Raw genomic sequence first — 25,539 nt, forward strand, 5'->3', positions numbered from 1 at the left:
TATTGAAATTCAGCCAGTTAATAACCTACTGTGGCCTCCAAGTGTTACAAAGAAAAAACCACATGCCTTTCACTTTAAATCAAAACCTGAAATGACTAAGCTTAATGAGGAAGGCATGTTCAAAGTGGAGAAAGGCTGAAAGCTAGGCCTCTTGCACCAATTAGCCAAGTTGTAAAGGCAAAAGAAAAGTTCTTGAAGGAAATTAAAAATGCTACTTCAGAGGCTCAGTTGGTTGAGTGACTGCCTTTGGCTCAGGTCATGATCCTGGAATCCCAGGATTGAGTCCCTCATTGGGCTCCCTGCTCCACAGGGAGTCTGCTTCTCCCTCTGACACTCCCCCCTCTCATGCTCTTTCTCTTACTCATTCTCTCTCCCACAGATAAACAAATAAAATCTTAAAAAAGAAAAAGTGCTATTCCAGTGAACACATGAATGATAAGAAAGCAAAACAGCCTTCTTTCTGATATGGAGAAAGTTTTAGTGGTCTGGACAGAAGATCAAATCAGTCACGATATTCCCTTAAGCCAAAAGCTAATCCAGAATGAGGCCCTAACTCTCTCTAGTTCTATGAAGGCCAAGAGATGTGAGAAAGCTGCAGAAGAAAAGTTGGAAGCTAGCAGAGGCTGGTTTATGGGGCTTAAAGAAAAAGGCCATCCTCATAACACAAAAGTACAGGGAAGCAGCAAGTTAACTAGATCTAACTAAGATAATTTATGAAGGCAGCTATATTCAACAACAGATTTTCAGTATAGATGAAAGAGCCTTTTATTGGAAGAAGACACCATCTTGGACTTTCATATCTAGATATGAAAGGGAGAAGTCAATACCTGGCTTCAGAGCTTCAAAGGAAAGACTAAATCCATCTCTTGTTGGGGGCTGATGTAGCTGGTGGCTTTAAGTGGAAGCCAATGCTCATTTACCATTCTGAAAATCCTAGGGTCCTTAAGAATTAAACTAAATCTATTCTGCTTGTGCTCTATAAAAAGAACAAAGCCTGGGTTTCAGCATATCTGTTTACCACGCAGTTTACTGAATACTTTAAGCACACTGTTGAGACCTACCGCTTAGAAACAAAAGATTTCTTTCAAAATAATACTGCTCATTGACAATGCACATCGTCACCCAAGACCTCTGATGGGAGATGTACAATGTGATTAATGTTGTTTTCAGGCCTGCTAACACTACATCAATTCTGCACCTGTGGATCAAGGAGTAATTTCAACTTTAAGTCTCATTATTTAAGAAAGACATTTTGTAAGGCTGTAGCTGCCATACATAGTGATTCTGATGGATCTGGGCCAAGTAAATTGAAAACCTGTCAGAAAGTTTTCACCTATCTAGATGCCATTAAGAGCCTTTGTGATTCATGGGAAGAAATCTAAATACCAACATTAACAGGGGTTTGGAAATTGATTTCAAACCTCATGGATGACTTTGAGGGTTTCAAGACTTCAGTGGAAAGAAGTAACTGCAGATGTAGTAGAAACAGCAAGGAAATGAAGATTAGATGTGGAGCCTGAAGATGTGATCAAACTTGAATGGATGAGGAGTTGCTTTTTATGGATGGTTTCTGGAGATGGAAGGTACATCTGGTGAAGAGGTTGTGAAAATTGTTGAAATGACGACAAAGGATTTAGACTATTCCATAAACTTGGTTGATAAAGCAGGAGCAGGGTTTGTGAAGATTGACTCCAATTTTGAAAGAAGCTCTATTGTGGGTAAAATGCTATCAAACAGCATCACTTGGTACAGAGAAATCCTTCACAAAAGGATGAAACTTCATTTGTTGTCTTATTTTAAGAAATTGCCACCTTAAACTTTGGCAATCAGCACACATCATCCAGCAGTCATCAACATCAAGGAAAAACCTTCTATCAGAAAAAAGATTATGACTTATTGAAAGCTCAGATGATGGTTAGTATTTTTTATCAACAAAAGATATTTTTTAAGTAAAGTGCTTTTTAAATTAAGGTATATACACTTTTTTAAGACATGCTATTGCACACTTAATAAACTACAAAATAAACAGAACTTTTATCTGTACTGGGAAACCAGGACACTTGTTTGACTTGCTTTATTGCCATATTCAACTTAACTGTAGTAGTCTGGAAACAGACTGCAATATTTCCAAGTTATGGCTAAATAGGAAATAAGTGAACTTTTTCAGAGTGGCCATATCATTTTGCATTCCCAGCAGCAGCAGTGTATGACAATTCTAGTACCTCTACATCCATTCTAGCACTTGGTATTGTCTATATCTTTTATTTTAGTAATTGTAATTATTATGGTTTATGACTTCTCAGAGCTTTTAATGTGAAAATATGTATGGTTAACATCTTAGTATATAATATTGAAGGCTTTATTCTCCACATATATTTACTCACAATTCTCCAATGTGGCCTAGGTTGTTGATAAATTTACTGATTCATTTAAAAAAGGTTCATAAAGTGTAAGAAACGAGCTTTTGGATGTGGAGAATAAGGAAATCCAATATTGAAAACTTAAGAAGACAAATTATTCTTTTAGAACCACCTGCCCTATCTACCCTCCCAAAAAACTTACATGATGGGTTATGAGTTACTTTCAGTAATCTTTATAAAATGATAAAGATTGGCAAAAGCAATGTAAGATTAGAAATGAGACTTTTTTTCTGACTGTTATGACATGAGAGTAAATAGTTTCCAAAACTTGTGAGTTATTAAAATGCTTTAATTCTTTAAAGGGAAAGGTATAGAGGATGGAATATTAAAAAACATTAGACCGATGTGTTTGTGAGCATTTAGAAAACAAAGCAGCAGACATGTGATCTCAGAATGGAAGATTTAAAACAAACCATGTCAAAATTGGATCAATACATGAAGGGAATATATAGAATGAGATATTCTTAATTTCAGGCAAATATATGACAAAATATTTAAAGATAATATTGTGGGAAAAGGTTGCAAGTGGACTCAGAGTTGATTATATACTTTAACCAGAGAATGCTGATTCAGGGATTGATAGCAACTTCAAAGTAGTCTTAAGAGATTTTGGTAATACTGTTTCCTCATTATGAGGAGTATATTGTCAGGAGTCCAATAAATACTTGGAAACAGAAGAACTGCACTTCATTTCCCCTTCTTCCTCTACTCAATTTTCTATTCCCACCAGGTTTCTTTTTCTGATTATGCATTATCTGACTTGTAATTTCTCCAAAACTACACATAAGATTAGACACTTAATCCAAAGTGAGACAAAAGAAAAAAGCTAATGTAGTTAACAGACCTAAACCATCATAGGTAATGGCCCTCCCTGGTATATCTCCTCTATTCCATGACCAGGCAATTAGCATTGCTCTATAGTTATAGGCTTGGCTGAGACCTCATCTAGGGCTCCTGATACTGAAGTAAATGATCTTCTGCGTACATATGAACCCGTAAATTTTATTTAGTTTCCTACCACCAGATGTTTTTTGATAATTAGTCCCATAACCTTACATTTGTGAACAGTATGCCCCATTAACCAAATTTCCAAAGATAAGTTTCTTATTAAGACCAACAGAAAACTCCATGTTCAATAAGTCAATTATGTATAAAACTCAAATGTACCTAAAATTCTGAGGTTCCACAAAGGGAGCCTCTTTAAAAACAAAGGTCAGTACAGTGTATAAATTAAAGAGCCATTGATTTCAGTTAAGTCATATAGCTATAATGCCAATTAAGTGTAAAAAATATGAAGTTAGAAACCACTCTATCCCTATTTTGTTTATTCTAATTTTATTCATCACAAATTCTGTATTATATCATTTTCATTTTATTAAAATCTTAATATTAAAATTTAAACAGTGAGCTAGTCATAGCATATTTTGAGTAACTTTATATAATCACAGAATTAATAAAATGGTTATTCATGTCTAACATGGTTTTCCTCCGTGTTATACAGTTAGAAATACTTAATGAGTTCTTGCATTAAATTTACTGAAAAAAATCTGTATTATCTCCTTTAATCATCATATAAAGAGATGGGCTGGCCTACGTAGAGCTAAGATTGAGGAGTATGGAACTCTTAAAATGTCCCAATGGCATTCTTAAGTACTTAAGATCAGATGTATTTCTTTGATACCTATAGGCATTATTACCAAAGATCTTAGTTTGAGCTTTCTCCCCTTCCAGGCAACATATATGTTTCAAAGATGTTTTCATATCAATCAAAGCATTAGTATCCACTGACTACTTTAGTGGGTTAGCTACTATGGTCTTGAGAAGTAGAGGCCAACATCCTGCAGGGATGGTCTTTAGAACCCTAACACAGAGCACTCTTAAATGGAGCTGGCCTCACAGAAGTATAACAGTTGATCCCAGACTAGGGCATGGAGTACCTAGAAGAAGGAGGATGGGAGCTAGCAAGGGTTGGAAATGACTAGCGAAACCATCTATTTCAGAATTTGGTCTAGGCCCCAGGAAGCAAAATCCTTAGTATTCTTTGATTCTGCATGTCTTACACTACAGATACTTGAGAGTTTAATTGAATATTTGAGACAATCCATTTTTCTGTTTTTAAGGCAATAACAAACAGTAACACCACAACAGTGGTATAATGATTCAGGATGTTCAGACAATGATATGAAATACTCCTTTGAGGAGTGCCTTTGTGGCTCAGTCCTTTGAGCATCCGATTCTTGATTTCAGCTCAGGTCATGATCTCGCAGTCACAAGACAGAGCCCCGCACTGGGGGGGGGGGGGTGTCCCCGCTCAGTGGGGAGTCCGCTCAAGATTCTCTCCCTCTACCTCTCCTTCTCGCCCCGTATTCTGTCCTCAAATGCTCTTTCTCTCAAATGAATAAATATTTTTAAAAAATGAAATACTCCTATGATGAAACTTTTCAAAACATGTGCACTAAAAGACAAAACATGTGTCTTTCCTTCAGACATTGTAATTCTTGTTACACCTGAATTACACAGATTAAGGGTCCTAATTTTTATGAATGCCAGCCTTCTCCTAGCACAGTCATCTACTTCGATGTACTATTTTCTCAAATTGATTAATTAGTATTAGCTTAATTAATTTAACAATGAGCTCTGAAACATCAACAATGCATTTAATCATTTAAAATGTGTGTGCCATACTCAACCTAAGTGTTTCATTGATCTATTCTCCCAGATTTGCACAGCCTCTTTTACATAAAATATTCATTCTTATTAAGTTGTCCCAGACTATTACAGCATTCTTTATGTTAAAAAAATTAGTCAATGTCAAAAAACATAAATTTGGTACGTGAGAATAATCTGTAACCTTCTACTTTTTATATGTCCTACACCATCTGCAGTCAATTAAGTGATTCCCAGGTGTTCACAGTAATTGCTTTAATGCAAGATTACATGTCACTTTAGGGGTCATTAAATATTTATTACAAAACCCTCATCTACATTTTTCTCCATTTATTTAGGGACAAAACATGCTGATGTTTAGTTTTGACAAAAATAAACTTATTGGACTTGAATTAATTTGTGGATTACAGGTCATTAAAATATCTTTTTATAAGCCAAAATTTGGTTTAATAATAATAACGATGATGATGATCTAGTTGTGCTAATTTACATTCCTCATTTTAAGTGAAAAATATGTACTTAGAATTTGTGGCTAAGATGTAAAAAAATCAAATCAGATGTCATTTTACAGGACTAGTGAATAGTGGGGAATTTAATGGACCAGAAGATTCATTAACAAATTTCATCTCTAAAGGTAAAATAGAGTTTACATTCAGGAAACAACTACATAGATAATCTAGCATAATACTCATTTCATAGATAAGAAAGTAAAACCAAGAAGTTCGGCCAATTGTACAGAATTCGATACATACAGATCTAATGAAAATTACAATAATTAGAATATACTAAAGTGTTCCAATATATGTGAAGTTTTCCAAGTCCTTCACATCTGTTCACTTGCTTGATTCTCACATCTACTGTATGAGAGGGACATTCATGTTATCTGCATGAAAGCCTGGAGTATGGAGGATGGTCTGAGCAACCTGGTCATAGTACTGGGAAGTGCCAGGTCTGGGATTTAGCTGGCTCCAGAATCCATGCTCTTAACTATTAAAATATAATTCCTTTCTAAAACTACTTTCTTACTAAAGTATGATTTCTAGGTGTATATATTCTTCTAGAACATTTTGATACATAAATCACATGATTATCCTCATAATATCAGTGTTAGTGTCAAATCCACATATTCCGGTGTTTGAAAATAATTTTCACTGAGCTTATGTTCAGTATTGTTCAGATGTTGTTTGGTTATCTATAACATCTCTTAATAGTCATAATTCAAAGTGCCTTTCTAGCAAGAATGTTTTGTGACAGGCATTGTGAAATCTTTGGATATATAGATTAATTTGTGGAACATTAAAAAATTCTCATGGCTTAATCAATCTAATAAACACTATTGTAAAATAAATTCTTAATAGTAACATAGTTATTGTTAAAATTATGTGATTAAATTATGTGATTCACTTTAGAGATTATGTGATTTTATTCACTGCTTGCATTATTGAAGGTTTATTTTACCGTGATAGGTGACAGCAAATATTTTTAGAAAAGCTTCAGACTCTAATTACCTTGTAGCATATTGCACTGAATAAAATGCTGATGTCTCAATCAATCCTTCAGCGTGTAGTCGCTGACTCAAAATGTTTATTTAAGTGTTATGCCAGCTTTTTTTCCGAGTACTTTCCTTACACCAATTCTATGGGGTAGCCCATGTATGTGCTCTGTGTGTGTGTGTGCGCGCGCCTGTCTGCCTGTTTTGGATATTAGAAATATATGGAGGTGGCCAGAGGGGCATTGACACAGTTAACAATCTTAGGATCTTCAGTTTTTACTAAAGGTTACCAATTTTATCATCAGTTTTCTTCACTTCTGAACTGAGGAGACCCAGCCACAAACACTAACATTTTGAGTTCTCACTTCATCTGACTAATGACAAGCCCAGGTGAAAGTATACATCAGAAGCAATACTTAATAGGCATATCAGCCTAAATTTTTATCCCTGAATTAAACTGAACTGGCAAACATGTTCTATTCCTTGCTTCACAATTACTTTATCCATGCACATTGTGGTCACGCTCTGAGCTTTCTTTAAAGCACCAGACCATAGGGGCACCTGGGTGGCTCAGTGGGTTAAGCCTCTGCCTTTGGCTCAGGTCATGATCCCAGGGTGCTGGGATGGAGCCCCGCATTGGGCTCTCTGCTCAGCGGGGAGTCGGCTTCCTCCTCTCTCTCTGCCTGCCTCTCTCTCTACTTGTGATCTCTCTGTCCAATAAATAAATAAAATCTTTAAAAAAAAAAAAAAAAGCACCAGACCATAGTGTTGGCAGGCTGCTGCTTCTTTGGATGGAGAGTTGCTAAAAATAGTGTACACTATATCATCCAGTTTTCTTTCTATTAAACAACATGTCCATTTTGTTCAGGGTATGTGAGAGGAAAACTCTGGTTTTCCATAAAATGTTCAGATGTTTCTCCTTAACCATAGTAGGATCATGTCATTAGTCACATTTCTTTTTACACCACCAGAAAGGTCAGTGTGGTTTAATTAATCATTATATAGGATGCAAATAGCTTTCATATGGATAAAGAATGTATTACTTTTTATGTAATTATATATATATATGTACATTTTAATTTTTTATCTCTTTATAAACTTGTGGTATTTTAAAAAATGGTTGTTTCATCATATGGACTTTATTATTAGTGTATATTGACTCAAAATCCTGAGAAAACAAATCAAAGAAAAATATTCTCGTTAAAAAATCTTAGTGCCAAATTGTTCTCGTAGAGCATATCTTCTCTTATCATTAAAAAAAACAAATTTGAGTGTATACAGTCTATTGATGGCCGCTAGAAAAGGCAGAGAACCAGTAAAGATGCACACCTGCCGTTCAGTACTCCCACTCCCCGACTGGCTGTTTTGTAAATCCCCTTAGGCAATGAAGGCATGCCCCTCAGACCTCAGAAGGAGCCAAAAAAGTCAACTCTGCTGCAGAAGCTGTCTCTAATTGTTTTTATTTTATGTGGCGTTTAATCCTCAGAATATAAATTATGAAAAGCAAACCAGTACTAAGTGATAATATCATTTTGTTGAATTTCTTGCAAATGACACTGTCTTATTACCATATAGTAAAACTTAAGGCATCCATGACTCTCAGCTTTGAAGAAGTAATGAAGACAGAAAAATGAGAAATTACGGATTGTAATTAAGGTTTCTATATAATTTGGATATGTCATTGATTCTTGATAAATGGAATGAATATATCCAAGATGAGTCAATGATTTTGACAACAGAAATTCGCAGTTCCTGGGAGTGAATTTATTCTCCAAAATTTACTGAGCCATTAAACAAGGAGAATTATGATGATATAGGAGATCTTAGATGAAGCATACGATGGTGATTCTAAGATTTTAAAATATTTAGAACAATGACATCCCAATTATTTAATATCCAATTGCTATTAATGTTTTACTGAGATAATGTTACAGATATGGAATTATAGACCTTCTTATCGTGCTTACACTACAGGACCACCCAGCAGCTATTTTGGGTTTCCCAAACATGATCACTTGTGACTGAGGGAGACTACCGAAAAAAATATATAAAACAAAACTAGCCCTATCCATTAATATAACTTCCTGTTCAACTTTCCAGTTTATCCTCCTTTGATTTTTATCCCCCAGTGTTCAACTGATGATGACTAGTGACCAACTTCTATGATGTGAACATTACATAAAATAAAACTGAATTATTATAAAGTGCAAATATATTTTTGGAAGTACACATATGTTAAAATATAAATTGCATTTTTTGCTTCATTAAAGCAAATAACATATTGAAAAGTATTTCATATACCTACAAAGGAAGTAGACACAATCAAATTAATGTTTATAAATCCCACTTTTCAAATGCCATAGTCTTGTGTAACTTAAAAAGAACTACTAGAAATATACATTTGTGTTAAGGTGCTCATTACATTTTTGTTAAGATAAGCACAACTCATTCCTTGAAAATGTAATTTGCTACTTATAATATACTTTTATTTACACACATATATTATCAATATTGGGTAATTTCTCCACAAAAAAGTACAGCATTCTAAAGATATTTTGACAGTTACATACAAATCAAATCTTTTTATTATTTTACATAATTATGACTGACTTATTTGCCTGTTTTCTTATAAAAATTGAGTCATATAATAATGCCATGTAATACGAATCACTAATTTTTTGACGATATGAGAAAACAATAATATTTTATCATTGGGTTATGTTTATAACTTCTAAAGCCTATAAATCTTAAAATATAAATAATCTCAACACCAGATTTAGAAGTAACTGATAAATGTTAAGATTTACTATATTCAACTAATATGCCATTTCTAATTTACATTAGCAGATAATATCTGTTAGGACATTATTTACCTAAAACAAAGGACATGGAGACCATATGCTATTATATCTCATGTGTTTCATATACACCAGGAAGATATTTGTTAGAAAAATGGTACATTTCATAATTCAAGAGTAATTAGATGTGGTCCATATACACTATGGAGTATTATGCCTCCATCAGAAAGGATGACTACCCAACTTTTGTAGCAACATGGACGGGACTGGAAGAGATTATGCTGAGTGAAATAAGTCAAGCAGAGAGAGTCAATTATCATATGGTTTCATTTATTTGTGGAGCATAACAAATAGCATGGAGGACATGGGGAGTTAGGAGAAGGGAGTTGGGGGAAATTGGAAGGGGAGGTGAACAATGAGAGACTATGGACTCTGAAAAACAATCTGAAGGGTTTGAAGAGGTGGGATGGTGGGAGGTTGGGGGAACCAGGTGGTGGGTATTAGAGAGGGCATGGATTGCATGGAGCACTGGGTGTGGTACAAAAATAATGAATACTGTTATGCTGAAAATAAATTTAAAAAGTTAAAAAAAAAGAGTAATTACAATAACATATATGTAATTGTCTCATAGTGACACATTGACAAGAGTAAGAACTGCCAAATAGAGGAAACTATAATTAGTTTGTGAAAAATCAAATCTTATGCAAGATAGATAGGCTGAAAAAAGATGTCTAATTTTATATTAGAGAAATAACAAACTTTCACTTTCCCCAATTTAAACAATCACAAATCTTCAAATGGAGAAAGATGGTAAAAGCAATCTTTACCCCCAATGCACTCACCTACTGTCAGCTGTCCAGTTAACTGCCCCATGTGATTTCTTGCATTCACTGTTACATTCCTGTCAGATTGCAAGACCAGTGGACTATCCTGGGAAAGATGTATAAAACAAAGAAATCAAATAAAAATAGAAATAGAGTCAAACTTAATCTCTAAAACTATACTACATTCGTTTGGGTATGACCAAAATTCTATTCCTTTGTTTTATATTAAGCATTTATTTTAACATCCCAAATATTGACCGGATAATATGAAAAAAATACAAGTGTTTCATCATATCTACTTCACAGGATAGGAATGTTTCCACTTTGGCAAATGGACATTAACTATTTGACAGAATAATTTCCAACTCTACCAATTGCTGTACGTCCAAGGTGTAAACACTTCCTCCCTTCTCCATCTTCCAGTGGAGTATATGTCTACCTATGGAGATGTTTTAAACCCTACCCAAATGAGGAAGTTCCTTTTTAAGTTGAGTTTGCAACTTTCCGATCCCAGCGGAAGTGTTATCTCATCAAAATTGCCTCCCCTACAAATTCATTCAATCTCCAAACTCCCAGTCTCCATTTATTTTGTTCAAAGTACTCATCGCAAGGCAAATTTATTTTGCATATGTATGTGTTTACTTGGTTTCATTTGTTTCTGTCACAAAAGGAAATGTCCATGTGACAGGAACCATGACAGTCATGTGTATACAATTATATCCTCACTGCTTAGCATATTGCTTAAAAAACAAAAAGAATTTATTAGGTTTTTTTTTGAGTAGGTAAATAAATTTTCTTATAAATGACATTTGCTTGTTTGTTTACCTCACATGGGAATACCCTTTAAATTTCAGAATGGTTTATGTAGGGAGGTATATAAAATATAAGAATATGTTTGCCTGGAAATTTTCATTTAGGATATCTAACCTTGGTTAGATGTTTATTTTTATCACTAATTTAGCACTTAACAGTGAGATAATTTATTGAAGGATATTACCTACTGCCTTAGGAAGCTGCATAGTGGGCTTCTGCCACCACGGATCTGACAAGTAACTTATACTGCCTACATTTTCATTTTCATGATCTAAAATATAAGCAGGGTGATCATTTACAAACTGTCCATCCATTCACTCATCAAGTATTTATTGAGAGCTCGCTGTGCATGCTGTAACGTTCCAGAGGTTTGGGACATTTCAGTGATTGAAACGGAACAATGCCTGCCCTCATGGAGCTTTTAATACAGGTAAAAAAATTCTATGAAAATCTCTCCCAATACCATCCTCACGATCTAGGTGATATGTCACTTCTATGTCAATGTAAATACACAAGTGCTTTTACATATAAGCTATAAAAAAAACTCTTTCAAGATTAGGATTTGAGATTTGTTATTTGGAGATACATAAGAAGGGTTTTATAAGCTTTTTCTTAAAGCTGATTTGTACCACATCTGCCTAGATACAAAGCACTGGGTAAAGAAGCACACACACACACACATACACACATACACTCACACTGTGCACACATGCTTTCTTTTCAAAGTGGGTTTTGCTACTATGTGTAAACTCAGATGTGTTTTTTTAAATTAATTTTCCACATTTTTAAAAAAGATTTTATTTATTTATTTGAGAGACAGAGGTCACAAGCAGGCAGAGAGGCAGGCAGAGAGAGAGGGGGAAGCAGGCTCCCTATCGAGCAGATAGCCCAACGCAGAGCTCCATCCCAGGACCCTGGGATCATGACCTAAGCCGAAGGCAGAGACTTTAACCCACTGAGCCACCCAGGCACCCCAGTTTTCCATATTTTGAAGAATACTTTCATTCTGTAAAGTGAGACTTGGTTGTACAAAAGCCACTATAGTTAATTTCATTCTCTTTCTTACCACAACTCATTTTTTTGTGTCACAAATCGGAAGTGTTATCTATACAATTTCAAAAAATATATCTAGTCCTCTTTCCATAGTTATTTCTATGCTGCAGTAATCCATCTTTGCAAATATCTAATGTATTTTAAATTTATTCTATCTTTCCTTTTAGGCAATGTGCTACAATTCTGTTTACAGTATAGGTCATGGACTAAGGGCTGCAGGCAATAAGATCCCGTGAAGATACTGCACAAAGAAGAGGGTTCTTAAAAGCAGACAAAGGTTCTATTCTAGGATTGTAGAATTAATTACATGTAACTCATGCATTTAAAAAGGGGGTTGTGAATCCAATAAAATTAATATGAATGTAAGAAACAGCTAAAGCCTCTAAAGTAACTTGCAGTTCCAAACACCGTAAAAATACACTGGTTGAATTTTAATTCAGATTGTTTTAATATTTTTATGAAATAACATATACAACTAATGCTTAGATTTTTTAAAAGTTGATGATAATATTTGCTTTTATTTGCTTTGCAAACCTAAATTTCTGGGAACTATAGCATAAAAAAGCATAACCATTAATATTGTGTAATTTCAGAACTATGTGAGCATATTAAAATAATTGTAGCCTTACTAAATATTTTAAGATGAGAGAATAGTCCATTATAAAAGGCAATATGAAATTCATCTGATTTAGTAGAGATAGACTTGAGTTAGAAGTGAAAATCTAATCATTATATGTCTTTGTTTATGGCACTTCAATCCACTTTTCCCTTACTGTAACCACAGAAATGAGGTTCTCCCCTTGGCATTCATCCCTTTTCTTCCCATGAGTCCACTAAATTTCCCCTCAGAATTAAATATTTATATCTAGATTAAGACTTCACCATGATAAAAATAGCCTTTTTTTTACTAAAACTCGAAGCATATAGCTTTCAGGGGTAATGAACAATTCTCTATGCTGCATTCACATGGACATTAATATATTATTGTGTTATATTGACTTGTTAAAAAAATAGACAGGTGAGCTGAATCAAAACAAGTAATTATTGGGGTGCCTGCCTGGCTCAGTTGGAAGAGCATGAAACTCTTGCTCTGGGGGCCATGAGTCTGAGCCCCACTTTGGGTGCATAAGATTAAACAAAGAAAACAAGTAACTATTTTTGTTAAACAAAAGGTAAGTGCATCAGCTTTACTTTGGTTTCTGAATTATGTATCAGGACAGTGACATCTCTGGGGCTTAGAACCATGGCTTACAAAGGACATTTTACTTAACACCCACTCAGTACTAATTCAAATATACATATGTGATAAACACATACATGATAAAAATGATAGCAACATCCAAAGAAGATAGAATCCTCAGCAATCTGTAAATCTGAACACTTTTTTTTAGGGTAAAAATTAGTACCAAGAACTTACCTCTTTCCAAAAAAAGATTGACATTTAAGAACACTTATCTCTCCTTTCTTGTGTTCATCTCTCCAAAGGTTTATGTGTAAAAAAATAATTTCCACTAGGAAATCAACGCTTTCCACTCTCTGCTCTACATTCCTTCCTTACAGTCCTTTGTCTTATATTCCTATATTCCAAGACTTCGAAGGCTAGTGTCTAATATTAGATATTAAAAGAAACATAGCAGTACTCTCAAAGCTTATTCTTGCTGAGAAAATCAAGGGGAGAAACTTATTTGCTAGTCTTATCTCATGGAGGAGAAATAAGACATAAAAATTTTGTGTGAGAGTCAGTAAGTGGGTGGCATATTATTCTGCACAATATAGTAATATAAGTATCTTTTCTTTTTGGAGAAAAAAAAAAAAACCTTTCATCTTTTGATTCAAGTATCTGTTGTCAAGAACCAGGAAATCTTCTGGCAGATAAATCACAGTTTCTGGAGTTGCCTTGCATCTTGGCTGTAACTCTAGGAAACCTATCTGCCTTCTTAGCTACTCTTCAGACAAAGCAGGTGGGAGACTCAATGATACCATTAAGTGGGCCTGAAAGCCCGTTTATGATTCTTTCATGCACACATTTTTTAATGCCAAGGGCCTGCTTGAAACCTTACTAATGGTTTTAGAAAAATTATGCAATATGTCCTTCTTATTTCAATGTTTTTTTCAGAGGTGGTGCAAGTGAATAAGGTTAAAAAAAAAAGATTCCTTTCTTCTCATTTTTACTGTCTTTGTTTATCTTACATATTTACTGATTACCTACAATGTGTCCACCTCTTTGCTAGTTACTGGGTTAAAAACAGAAACAAGGGGGACAAACTTTCCTTTCTTATGGAGTTCATAACCTACCCGATAAAGCTAGACAATTCACCACATAAACAGAAAAATAACAACAACAAAAAGCTCAGAGAACGTTACTAGTAGTAAACTGCTGTCATGGAGACTTTTCTCATAAAGTGTAAGTTATACTGATGAGAAGAAACTGTTTTTGTATGCATTTAGGTGTATATAAGAGGCACTTCTTCTTTCTTTCACACCTATTAAGTTGTAGAAATAGCAGTCACAGGAGCAGCTAGTGCCTACTGGCACTTATTCATGCCAGACTTTGTTCTAAACACTTTACATGTATGAGCTCATCTTCTCAGTAGCTTAAAATAAAACCACCCATGAAAGAATCAAAAAATAAACTGGTTGCAAGACAGACAGTGCACCCCCTGTTTGAGTTCAAGTAGAGAGTCTGCCAAAAACTTTCTGCTTCACTTGGCAAGTCACTCAACATCTCTGAAGCATGACTGCTTCATCTGCAAACGGGGTAATAATACATAATTTGCGGGCTTTTTATGAAGAATTAATGAGATGATATATACAAAATGCTTAGATTAGTAGCTAGCCTTTGCTAAAGGCACTGTTAGTGTTTTGCTTTTATTTATTCCTCACTGTAATTATAGTATTCTACTAATAACAGTGCTTAGCTATCGTCATTTCTATTTCACAAATGAATAAATTCCAGCAAAGAAAGTGTAAGTCACTTGCTCTAAATCACACAGGTAATAAATGACAGAGCAAATATCAGAACCTAGCAATTTGGGATTAGAATCTCCCTTGTCAACCACTGTGACATACTGCCTCTCTGGTGGTGATTCAGTTCTAGACTTTCTACAATGTCAGATCAAAATATGAGAATAAATTTAAAAAATGAAGAAAGTATAATTTAAAATTAAAAGGACAATCTAGGGCTGCCTGGGTGGCTCAGTGGTTTAAGCCTCTGCCGCCAGCTCAGGTCATGATCTCAGGGTCCTGGGATCGAGCCCCGCATCGGGCTCTCTGCTCAGCGGGGAGCCTGCTTCCCCCTCTCTCTCTGCCTGCTTCTCTGCCTACTTGTGATCGCTCTCTCTCTGTGTCAAAGAAATAAATAAAAATCTTAAAAAAAAATAGGACAATCTAATACATACATGGTCTTGGAATATAAGACGAGCTCCACACTGCCATCACCCATATTTCAGTAAGTCTGGTTCATTTTGTTTCATTTTGTTTTCTCAGGTTCTACAGCAAAAGTATATACTGAACTGCCCTCTGCACCCATATTTTAGAATGTATCACTCACCCTACTTGCTATCCTGAAAGTGAACATAATTAGTGATCTGTATTGTTTGGTGTAAATGGCATGCATCTGGCATGTCATTTCTTGAATTTATACAATTTGACCTGAGTTTTACCAGGTGCGGTTTCTTATATTCACTGACCAATATTACACAACCTTGCAATAAACCTACATCACCCCCCAAATTCTCTATCTTCCTTCTCAAAATTCAATCGGCTATGTTAGAAGTGTCCCTTAAATACACTCTTTCCTGTGACCGCTCCTGTAACAGACTCAACTCACATCACAACAACCCCTTTCTCCTTACACTGATTCTTCATATCCAGTGTTACCTAAAACATTTTTTTAAATATCGGCATGCTCGAATTAAAACAGAACAACAACAACAATTTATTGATTCCTCAATCCCAGCTTGGAAAAAAATTCACATTCGTAACATGTAAAGTACTTTACAATATGACCCAATCCTGCCTGTATAGCTCTATTTCATACCACTTCATGATGCAAGGATGACCCAGATTTCCCGTTTCTGAAAATATGCCAGTTCTGTGCCTTCTCATCTTCTGTTCCTCATGCCTGAAATTCTTACCCACTTCTCCATACCTGGCAAAATCCTATTTTTCAAGGTTCAGCTCAAAGTTGCATCATTTCTGAAGCGTTTCTGCTCCTCCAGCACTAAAGTTCACCTCCCACTCTCCAGGGCCTCAATCCGTGTTGATGTCTATCCCAGTTCTTGTCATGAGATTTTTGCTTTGCTTTGTTTTGATCATTCCTTTATTTACATCCTCCAATAGACTGTACTGTCCTGAAAGCATAGGTGTTGTCATTTTCCTTAGTTCATGCAGCCTTTTGAAAGCAGAGTTTGTGTCAAGCTTGGCACCTAGTTCATGTTCAATAAATGTCTGCTGAGGGAATGAACTGAACTGAGCACATTTACAACATAATGCACTCAGGCTACCCTGCGTTTACCGGGATTGGTGTTCAGGCCACACTGAACTTACCAAGCTTTTACAATTCATTCATTCATTCATTCATTCATTTATTTATTTATTGCCCAGAGCAAGGTTTCTAAAAAGCCATGAAACTGGAACAAGTCGTATCATATTATGATGTGATTTACAGTCATCATCTCTGCACAAGGCAGACATCATTCCTTTCATGAAGCATCTGGTCCACTTAAGAAGCGGAAAACACTTTACAGACCTGTACCCCTGGAGCTTTTAATACATTATATGTTAATAAAAACATAAAAAATTATATTAAAAAAAAGCCACACACACAGTAAACACAAAGGAAACTTAATTCAAGACATATCCTAATAATAAAAAAAAAAGCTGAAAACACATAATATTTTAATTCTTTGGTTAAGAAAACAATTACTTGAAATTTTATTTTCTTCAGAGTGCAAAGTATTTAACTGTGGAAATTTTATTTTAAAGGTAGAAGAAATATTGATCATGAAAAGGAATCTATCTATAGGTGTTAAAGTGACCTCCTCAAAATTGCAGTGGTCACATTTTAATCTGCACGGGAAGCAGTGAAGGGGAAGAGAGCATACATTCACCAGTCAGCTTTTCTGTTTCTATTCCAACACTTTTATTGAGAATTTCTCACTTTCATTAATTTTTGGTTGTAAATTATTGAATCACGGAGGTCACCCTACCAAGAATATCTTGTGAGAATGATCTAGGACTTCTGATGGCCCTTCTGGCTCCTTCCTGTCTCTTTAAAGCTATAAAGTAAACCTACTAGTCTAGACATACTCCTCATGGGGGTCTCCTTATCCCAACTGCTACTGATGAATGTGTCTTCAGAATAATGCCACAGGGAGCAGTTTTGCACAGAGAGTTTCATTGACAGGGAATCTTTGGTAATTGGCTGCTTTCTGTTATCATCCAAATTGCTCCAACCCAACCTTTAGCCATGGCTAGGCTTAGAAAATGAATGCTTCTTGAACCAGCATCCTAAAGGAGAAAAGTATTATATCTTCCTTAAGTCATAAAAATCCAGATCAATGAAAGGACACTGTTGCTTTAACCAGATGACACGGAATTCCCAGAGATGCCTCTTTTCCTCTCAGAGGACACTTGCTGCACCAGGAAAATAGTTTCCTCTTCCCATCTCTTTCTTCAGTTGTCTCTTTGCTCTGGTTGCCCCTTCAGACTTTCTCCAGGCTGATCTTGCCCTCATGGTAGTTTTGAGGGTGCCAACCTGTTCACTCTCTGCCTAACCAGAAGTCTGAATGACGGACACCCCTACTGATGGGGTAAGGGAGGCTGGGTGCTGCCTCCTAGAGTACATAAATTGTGCTCACTTTGATGGGCAGAAAAAACTTCAGAGTGTATTTGAATATCTTCAGTTTAACCAGTTTGTATGCCCTAAAAAAATTTAATGGGATTAATTCTTTTAAATCATTTATTTATATGGAACAAGGAAATTTAATTCTTCTAGAAATGGAACTATCCAATGGCAAATGGGTAGGTATTTCAGAACAACCACCGTACAAACCCTCTCCTACTTCCTCTATAATAAAATGCTACAGGGTATGCCACATGTGTATTTGTATATGAAACAGATTTTATCTTCTATAAATGCAAGTAATGAGGAAAAATAGAGAGTTAAGCAAGGAGCTTAGTCTCAATTAAATTATTTTTCTTTTACCTTGCTTGAAATTGGCACTAGAGAGGGGCGCCTGGGTGGCTCAGTCAGTTAAGCTCCCTCTCTTGATTTTGGCTCAGGTCATGATTTTGTGGTTGTGGGATTGAGTCCCATATTGGGCTCTGTGCTTGGCTTGGAGTCTCCTTGGGATTCTCTCTTTTTCTCCCTCTGTTCCTCCCCCTACTCATGCTCTGAAATAAGTAAATAAAATCTTAAAAATATATATATTGGCACTAGAGGAAGGATAAGAAGTCTCTGGAATCTAAAATTTTAAAATTGCAGCACACTTAACAAAAAATTCACCTTTCTCAGATAAGAGGAATGTAACTTTCCAAGAAATGCCTTTGAGGAAGGCAGTAGGGATAGAGAAGTTAAAAAAATCATTTATTGGATTATTTTCCTTAGAAATATCTTCACTCATATTAGTTACGTTTCTTCTAGTTAAAAACAGCAACAGCAGCAGCAGTAACAAATCTTTCTCTTAAAATCTAGTTGGCTGATGAAACACTTTAAGTAGCTGAAATATCAGACCAACTTTTTAATTGATGGTGTGTGTGTGTGCGCATGCGTGCGCGCGCACATCTATGCTGTTACTGATTTTATGCAGAAGCAGATGAGAGAAATCAGAAATATAATGATTATGACAAACATTTTTCCATAGTGACAAAAGACAGTGGAATGACAAAATAGGTAATAAGAAAAACAAGTGGTTATAAAATCAAGTAAGTGTAGGGTCATAGTACCTGTGATGGTTACTTTCATGTATCAACTTAATGGGGCCCTGGGGCACCCGGATATTTATGTAAACATTATTCTGGATGTGTCTGTCAGGGTGTTTTTGAATGCGCTTAAAATTAAAGTTGGTAGATTGAATAAAGCAGGTTGCCCTCCCCAGTGTAGGTTCATTTCATCCACCCATCAAAGACGTTAATAGAACCAAAGTGGTGGGTAAGAGAATTTGCTCTCTCTGCCTGAATGTCTTTGAAGTGGGACATCAGCCTTCTATTTTCTGACTCAAACTCAGACTGGAATATATACCATCAGCTATTCTCATTCTCAGGTCTTTGGAACACGACTAGAAGTATACCATTGGTTCACTTGGGTCTCCCGCTGGTTCTGACTGCGGATCCTGGGACTTCTTAGCATCCATAATTGTTTGGACCAATTCCTTAAAATAAATAATTATATATAATATATAATTATTTTATTTTAATACTATAAATATTTTAGAGGGAGAGAGAGAGAAAATTTATACATAAGGTTATATTTTTTGTGTAATTTTTGTACTTGAGGTTAACCCATGAGAATCTAATACATTACCCATATTAATTACTAAAGGAACATGGTAAAAATATGTATGTGGATACTAAGCAACAAACTGACCCTATAGATAACATTTATTGTGCTTGTATAATTATCTATGACTTTCTATGCTTTGAAGCATTTTGCTAATTATGGTTATGCCTTTGTTATATTTGATAAGACAACTATATATATATAAATATATATATATATATATATATATATATATATATATATATATATATCTTCCCTCAAATTGTATAATCATTACTTTGAAAAGCTATAGCAATTTTCATCCTTTCTTTGTCAACTAAATAAAAGGGTGGAAAGTCTCTCTGGGATTAATTTTTCAAAGGACTACAGCACTTTCAAATTTCTGACTTTTTTTTTCATGCTAAGATAATATAAAGAATAATCCTTGGTCTCTTAATAGGAAAATCTAATGATGACAGGTTTGGAGGCTAGAAGGAACATAAAATAATTATATTTTTAGCTATATAAAATGGTAACTATAGCATCTGTGGTCAGGGAACATTTAGGAACATTTAGAATATGTCAGACCAATTAGCACATGACATGACTAGAGAAATTGCTCTAACCTGATGCTCAGAAATTTGAAATGCTCATACAAATCACCTGAGGATCTTTCAACATGCAAATCAGAGTGAAGCCTGAGATTCTTCATGCCTAACAAGCTCCCAAATGATACTATGGTACTGGTCTGCAAATGACTGAACAGTATGGGCTCTGTTTCACTGAGATGCAGGCATAGACAGCTACTTGCTAGAAGCTTCTATATCTGCAGTGTGGCCTGAACCCACAGATCAAGCAGAAAATTACAACTGCCTCAAAAAACTATTTTAAAACTATTCCCCATAGTATGGCAAGCCTATGTTTAACTCACAGATTTATAAATTAAGATGCGTTTGCCCTCTACTTCCCAATGGAAAAGACTGCTCACTAATGCATGATACTTCTTCCTGTGCACACGGCAGTCAGGCTACATTTTCTAGTCTTTCTAGTAGGTGATATGACTGTACAACGAACAATGACGAAGTTGTCAGAGAAATACAGGCAGAAGTGACATAAGACATTTGCAGACCTGGACTACAAAAGCCTACCAGTCACGTGCTAACTTCTCCATCTGACACCCCAGGTGTGGTGGAAAGACACACGGAGAAAACCTCGGTCTCTAAATGTCTGTGAGGATCTGAATCACGGGTCCTACCAACACCACCAGATTGTGAAGTGACAGATTTTTACTTGACTTAACCCCTGAGATACCAGACTTGTTACAGAAATGTGCCTATTCTGATACAATACCCTTGGTTCTCTTCTAAAAGGAGGTGACCATCCCAGTATGTCCACCCAAGTCCTCCTCATCACAGTGCCCTGTGCAAGCTCTCCCTGTCTTACATTTTCTCCATATTCCTCCCCTTTAATAATCATACTGACATTTCTCATAACATGCATATACTTTCAGAACATTAAGATGCTACAGATTAACCTGTTAAATAATATCGTCACTGGTGATGATATTTAACAATGTCTTTTTATTTTAGGAGTAATTAATCAACTTGGCTTCATCCAGAGGAGAGATCAGCAAACTTTTTCTTAAAGGGGCAGAGAGTAAATACTTTAGACTCTACAGCCCATGCAGTTGTTGTTGCAATTATTCAACTCTGCTTCTGTAGCTCAAAAGTAGCCACAAGCAAGACATGAATGGACATGTCTGTATTGCAGTAAAATCTTATTTAAAAAAAAAGGCAGACATTTGCAAGCACCCCTTACTGACTTCTGATATAGAGAATGAATCTCTGATGGATTTCAGATCTCAAAGTTACAGCAACTATGCACCCAACATTTTTCAAAAATAATGCTAATATCTTAATGATTTTATTTTTGAATGATTTTTAAATAAATATAGTGTTAACTTGATATTCAAGTTAAAGAATAAGAAGAAATCATATAAGAAATCATATAAAATAATTTAATTTTAAAAATAATTTAATTATGATAAATCTAAGTATAAATTTCACTTTATAAAACTCTACTTAGGATACTCCTTAATTCTAGAATCTGATGACTTCTGTCTTTTCTCAGTTTTGCAGAAATGGCCACCCATTACTGTTTAATAGTGCCTCTACTTCATTCTTTACATCCTTTCCATGCAGAATTTCCCTTAGATATGGAATATATGTTCTTTCATTCTATCTGTATGTCTTAACTCTGTCTCCTATTTCTCATCTCCCTATCTCTGTGCTACCTGCTGGCTTAGGGCTTCCTCCCTTGTGTATTTACTCATCCCCTCAGCGGCATTAGTCATCTGTTAAGCTGAGTTATCAATTCATTGATATATCTTTTATTATGAGATTTGGTTACTTTTTCCACATCTGACTGGTCAGTTATATTTATGTTATTGTTTTTTATTTGCTCTTTTTTTAAAAAGATTTTATTTATTTATTTGACAGACAGAGATCCCAAGTAGGGAGAGAGGCAGGCAGAGAGAGGAGGAAGCAGGCTCCATGCTGAGCAGAGAGCCCAATGTGAGGCTCCATCCCAGGACCCTGGGATCATGACCTGAGAAGAAGGCAGAGAGAGGCTTTAACCCACTGAGCCACCTAGGTGACCCTTTTATTCACTCTCTTATTAAAGTTTGTTTCTTAAGCATTAGTATATATATCATTTTATTATTCTGTACTGAAAATTCTAATTGCTGAAGTAATTTAGAGGTCTAAGTTAGTGAATCATTGCATTGAATTTGTTGAATTTGTCTTGTGTTGGCCCATTCCCGGGGTTGTTTCTTTTTATTGTTAGTGGTTTAGCTCATGGTCAACATGCGAGAATTTCCAGGAGCCTGGATTAAGGAAGCATCCTTCTGGAGAAGATTTGTATTGGCTCCTGCTAGGCACTGGAGGACAGTGCTAATCTGGGAAGATATGAATTCAAAAGGGCAGAAGACTATTTACAAATTCTCAAATTCTGAAAGGACAGTATTTGTAAACATAATGGCCTGATGTTCCTTATGCTATTCAGCTAGTTATTAATTCTTACAGTTTGAAGTTCTAGGTATTGTTATTTATCATTATGGGAAACTCTGATTTCAGTTTTCATATCTTATTTTTAATTAACTAATTAATTTTTATTATGTTCAGTTAGCCAACATATAGTACATCATTAGTTTTTGATGTAGTATTCAACTATTCATTAGTTGTCTATAACACTCAGTGATGTCCTGCTCCTTTTTAACTCTCTCTCTCTTTTTTCTTTTTTTGGACTATGGTTTCTCTATTACCTTTTTCAAATGAAAAATTCAATTAATACATCTCGGTTGTCAAATGGGACTTTATCTCAGAATAGAGAGTCTGCAAATTTACTAGAAGTCAAAGTTCTGATTATATGCCACTTTTACATAAAAAATAAACTTACTATTCAACAATATATAAAACAACTTAAGGTACAGAGATGAAGATTGAGGAAAAAAAGTAAAATAAAATATGTTTATTTTAAGGATAGAATGGTGAGTGACCTGAAGTTAGACAAGTGAGTACCTGGAAATATTAGATACTTCTAAAAAGTAAGTATGCAGGTGTATATGCACTCCTGTGTGACAGAAGGATGTTCACAAATTCAGAGTTTATAAATTGCCATATCACAAGGGAAGTCATAAGCAATTATGATACATTGCTACATGGTAACCAGACCATATCTTTGTTCATTTCGGTTACTAGTTAGTCTAATCCTTACTAACAGACTTTAACAATATTTCCTAGAAAGATTGGTGGAATTCATATATGTAAGAAAGGAATCTTTATCTGTGTCTCAAAGTTGATCCATTATGCAAGAAGTATTTTTTAAATCACGGAGAAAGAAAATGTTGTTTTGCAGAGTAAGCTATCTCTATTAAGCCTGTAGAAACAGCTAAAAACTTTCAAATGTAATAAATTAATCAATTTAGTATTAGTGAATATTGGAATGAAAGAACTTTTTCTATTATAAAACAGAATTTGTGATATGAGAAATCAGTGAACTCTGGATTTCTGGAAGTCATTTTAACGCATAAAAAGTATTACACTTTTTCTGTCTTGTTCTATTTTCCATAAAAAAATGAAAGAATGATGCCATCTAAAGAGACACACAGAGGAACAAAAAGTAAAATACTTATGTTTTCATTAAGATGCTACTTCTTCCAAATGATATTAAGTGTGTTATAAACTTAAACCCAATGTTAAATTGGGCACTAAAATTTCAAACCAGAATTAAAGGTCTTTTAAAACCTGAGAAATAAATGTGTCCAGACACATATTTTGTTGCTTGTTTCAACAAGGTTGTTGCTAGAGTTGCGTAGTTGTTGCCTGAATTTTACTTTAACTTTTTTTCTAGCAGTTAAGGCAAAATAAAAATGTTATGTTATAAAACTGTCATTGCCTGATAAAAGCAAGCAGAGAAATGTTTAGGGAGAAATATCTTCCCTTAATATTAGCATTTAATCTCTAAGAAATTTAAATATGCTCATTTAGAGCATTTGTTTCCAAATTCAGGCAAATCAAATAGTGCACTTTGCTGTCTTCCCTGTGGCCTGCCTGACCTAATGCTGTTGGGAGCCAGAGGCTGAACACTAAGGAAGAAGCCAGAATTTCTACCTATGTCAAACAATAAGTGAAGCAGAAGAAATGAATGAATGAAGAGTGTTTAAAAAAAACGATGCAGATTTTAAAATTGAATCCAGCTGTTAAATTTTATTTAATCTCCTACTATTGTTATGTCAAAAAATGTATTAATTTAGTATCCATTAATGATTTATATTAATAACACATAAGATTAAAAAGATTTTCTATTTCATCCTCCCTGCCAAACATATTTACAAGTAGAATAAATGTGTATACTTACAATTTTAGAAAGTCAAAGATAAAATTTAATCTTTATATCTGTAGAAGGAATTTGTAGTGCCTGAAATTCATTATTCTAAATATGAATGACCAACTTAATAAAGCTGTAGAGAGTGTAGGGACTAGTCTATATTAATATCTATTTACATTTCACACTGTAAAATTCTTCATAATTAAGTAACAATGAATTTGCAAGAAGTTAAAAATAACTTCCTCATTTTTAAAGTGAAATACTGAACTAGATTTACAAAACTTATATAATGAGTTCCTATTATCTCTCCAACTATAGCTGGTTTTGCTCCCTCTTCCAATGGGGGAGCCATCTAATATGACACTATGTGTCTCAAAACTAGTTCCAAGTAATTCTTGCCTCCTCTTTTCACCTCCTATTTGAATCCCACCTACATAATCCAAAACTCATGCCTTCATTCCTGGAAGTTTCCATTTCTTGGTTCACTCACTGCCATTCTCTCCCTTCATTTCAGTCATAATTCTCAGTGATTTCAGTTACTACAGAGATGATCTTCTGATACTCTGAATTACCCATGATCTTGTCATATACCCTTCAATAGTCTCTCTCATAATCATACTACCATTACTAACAGCGTACTAAGAATAACAGCATACTAAGACTGTCATTAATAACAGCAATTCTTCCATTAAGCTCCACTGCAAGTATACCACACTTGTCTTTATTACTTATTCTGTACCTGACACAAGGTTTAAAAAAATTATTCTTGATTTAGGTAAACTAAGATTACTATTCAACTGATTAAAAAATTATATCACAAATTTGATTTACCATCATCAAAAGAAAAAAAAGGAATAAACTTATCAGAGATCCTTACCACAATTAAAAATTTTAAAAAGATAATGCAAAACCAAGAAGAATTTGTCAGAAACTTTTAGAAATGTTTTTCTTAATGATTTAGGTAATTTTTCCCCCAGTGGATATACATCTTTGTGAATAAAGGTAACTTACCGATAGCATGAAAAAGGGTTCAGCATGAGATACACTCTGCTTCTGCTGTGTAATGCATGGAGTGAGAAACTTGTCCATGTACGTGAATAGGTAG

The 25,539-nt window shown here is 34.8% G+C and overlaps 1 protein-coding gene across 1 annotated transcript in view; it reads right to left on the reverse strand.

Moving 5' to 3' along the window:
• Window positions 1–25,539, reverse strand: part of SGCZ (sarcoglycan zeta) — a 1,078,905-nt gene that overhangs the window by 104,955 nt on the left and 948,411 nt on the right. The window contains exon 4 of the mRNA XM_032843404.1: window positions 10,220–10,307. Within this exon, the coding sequence (XP_032699295.1) occupies window positions 10,220–10,307 (88 nt within the window). The remainder of the gene's footprint in view (window positions 1–10,219; window positions 10,308–25,539) is intronic.

Source organism: Lontra canadensis, unplaced genomic scaffold (assembly GCF_010015895.1).
Source record: "Lontra canadensis isolate GAN:19392208 unplaced genomic scaffold, GSC_riverotter_1.0 scaffold139, whole genome shotgun sequence".
Taxonomy (NCBI): domain Eukaryota; kingdom Metazoa; phylum Chordata; class Mammalia; order Carnivora; family Mustelidae; genus Lontra; species Lontra canadensis.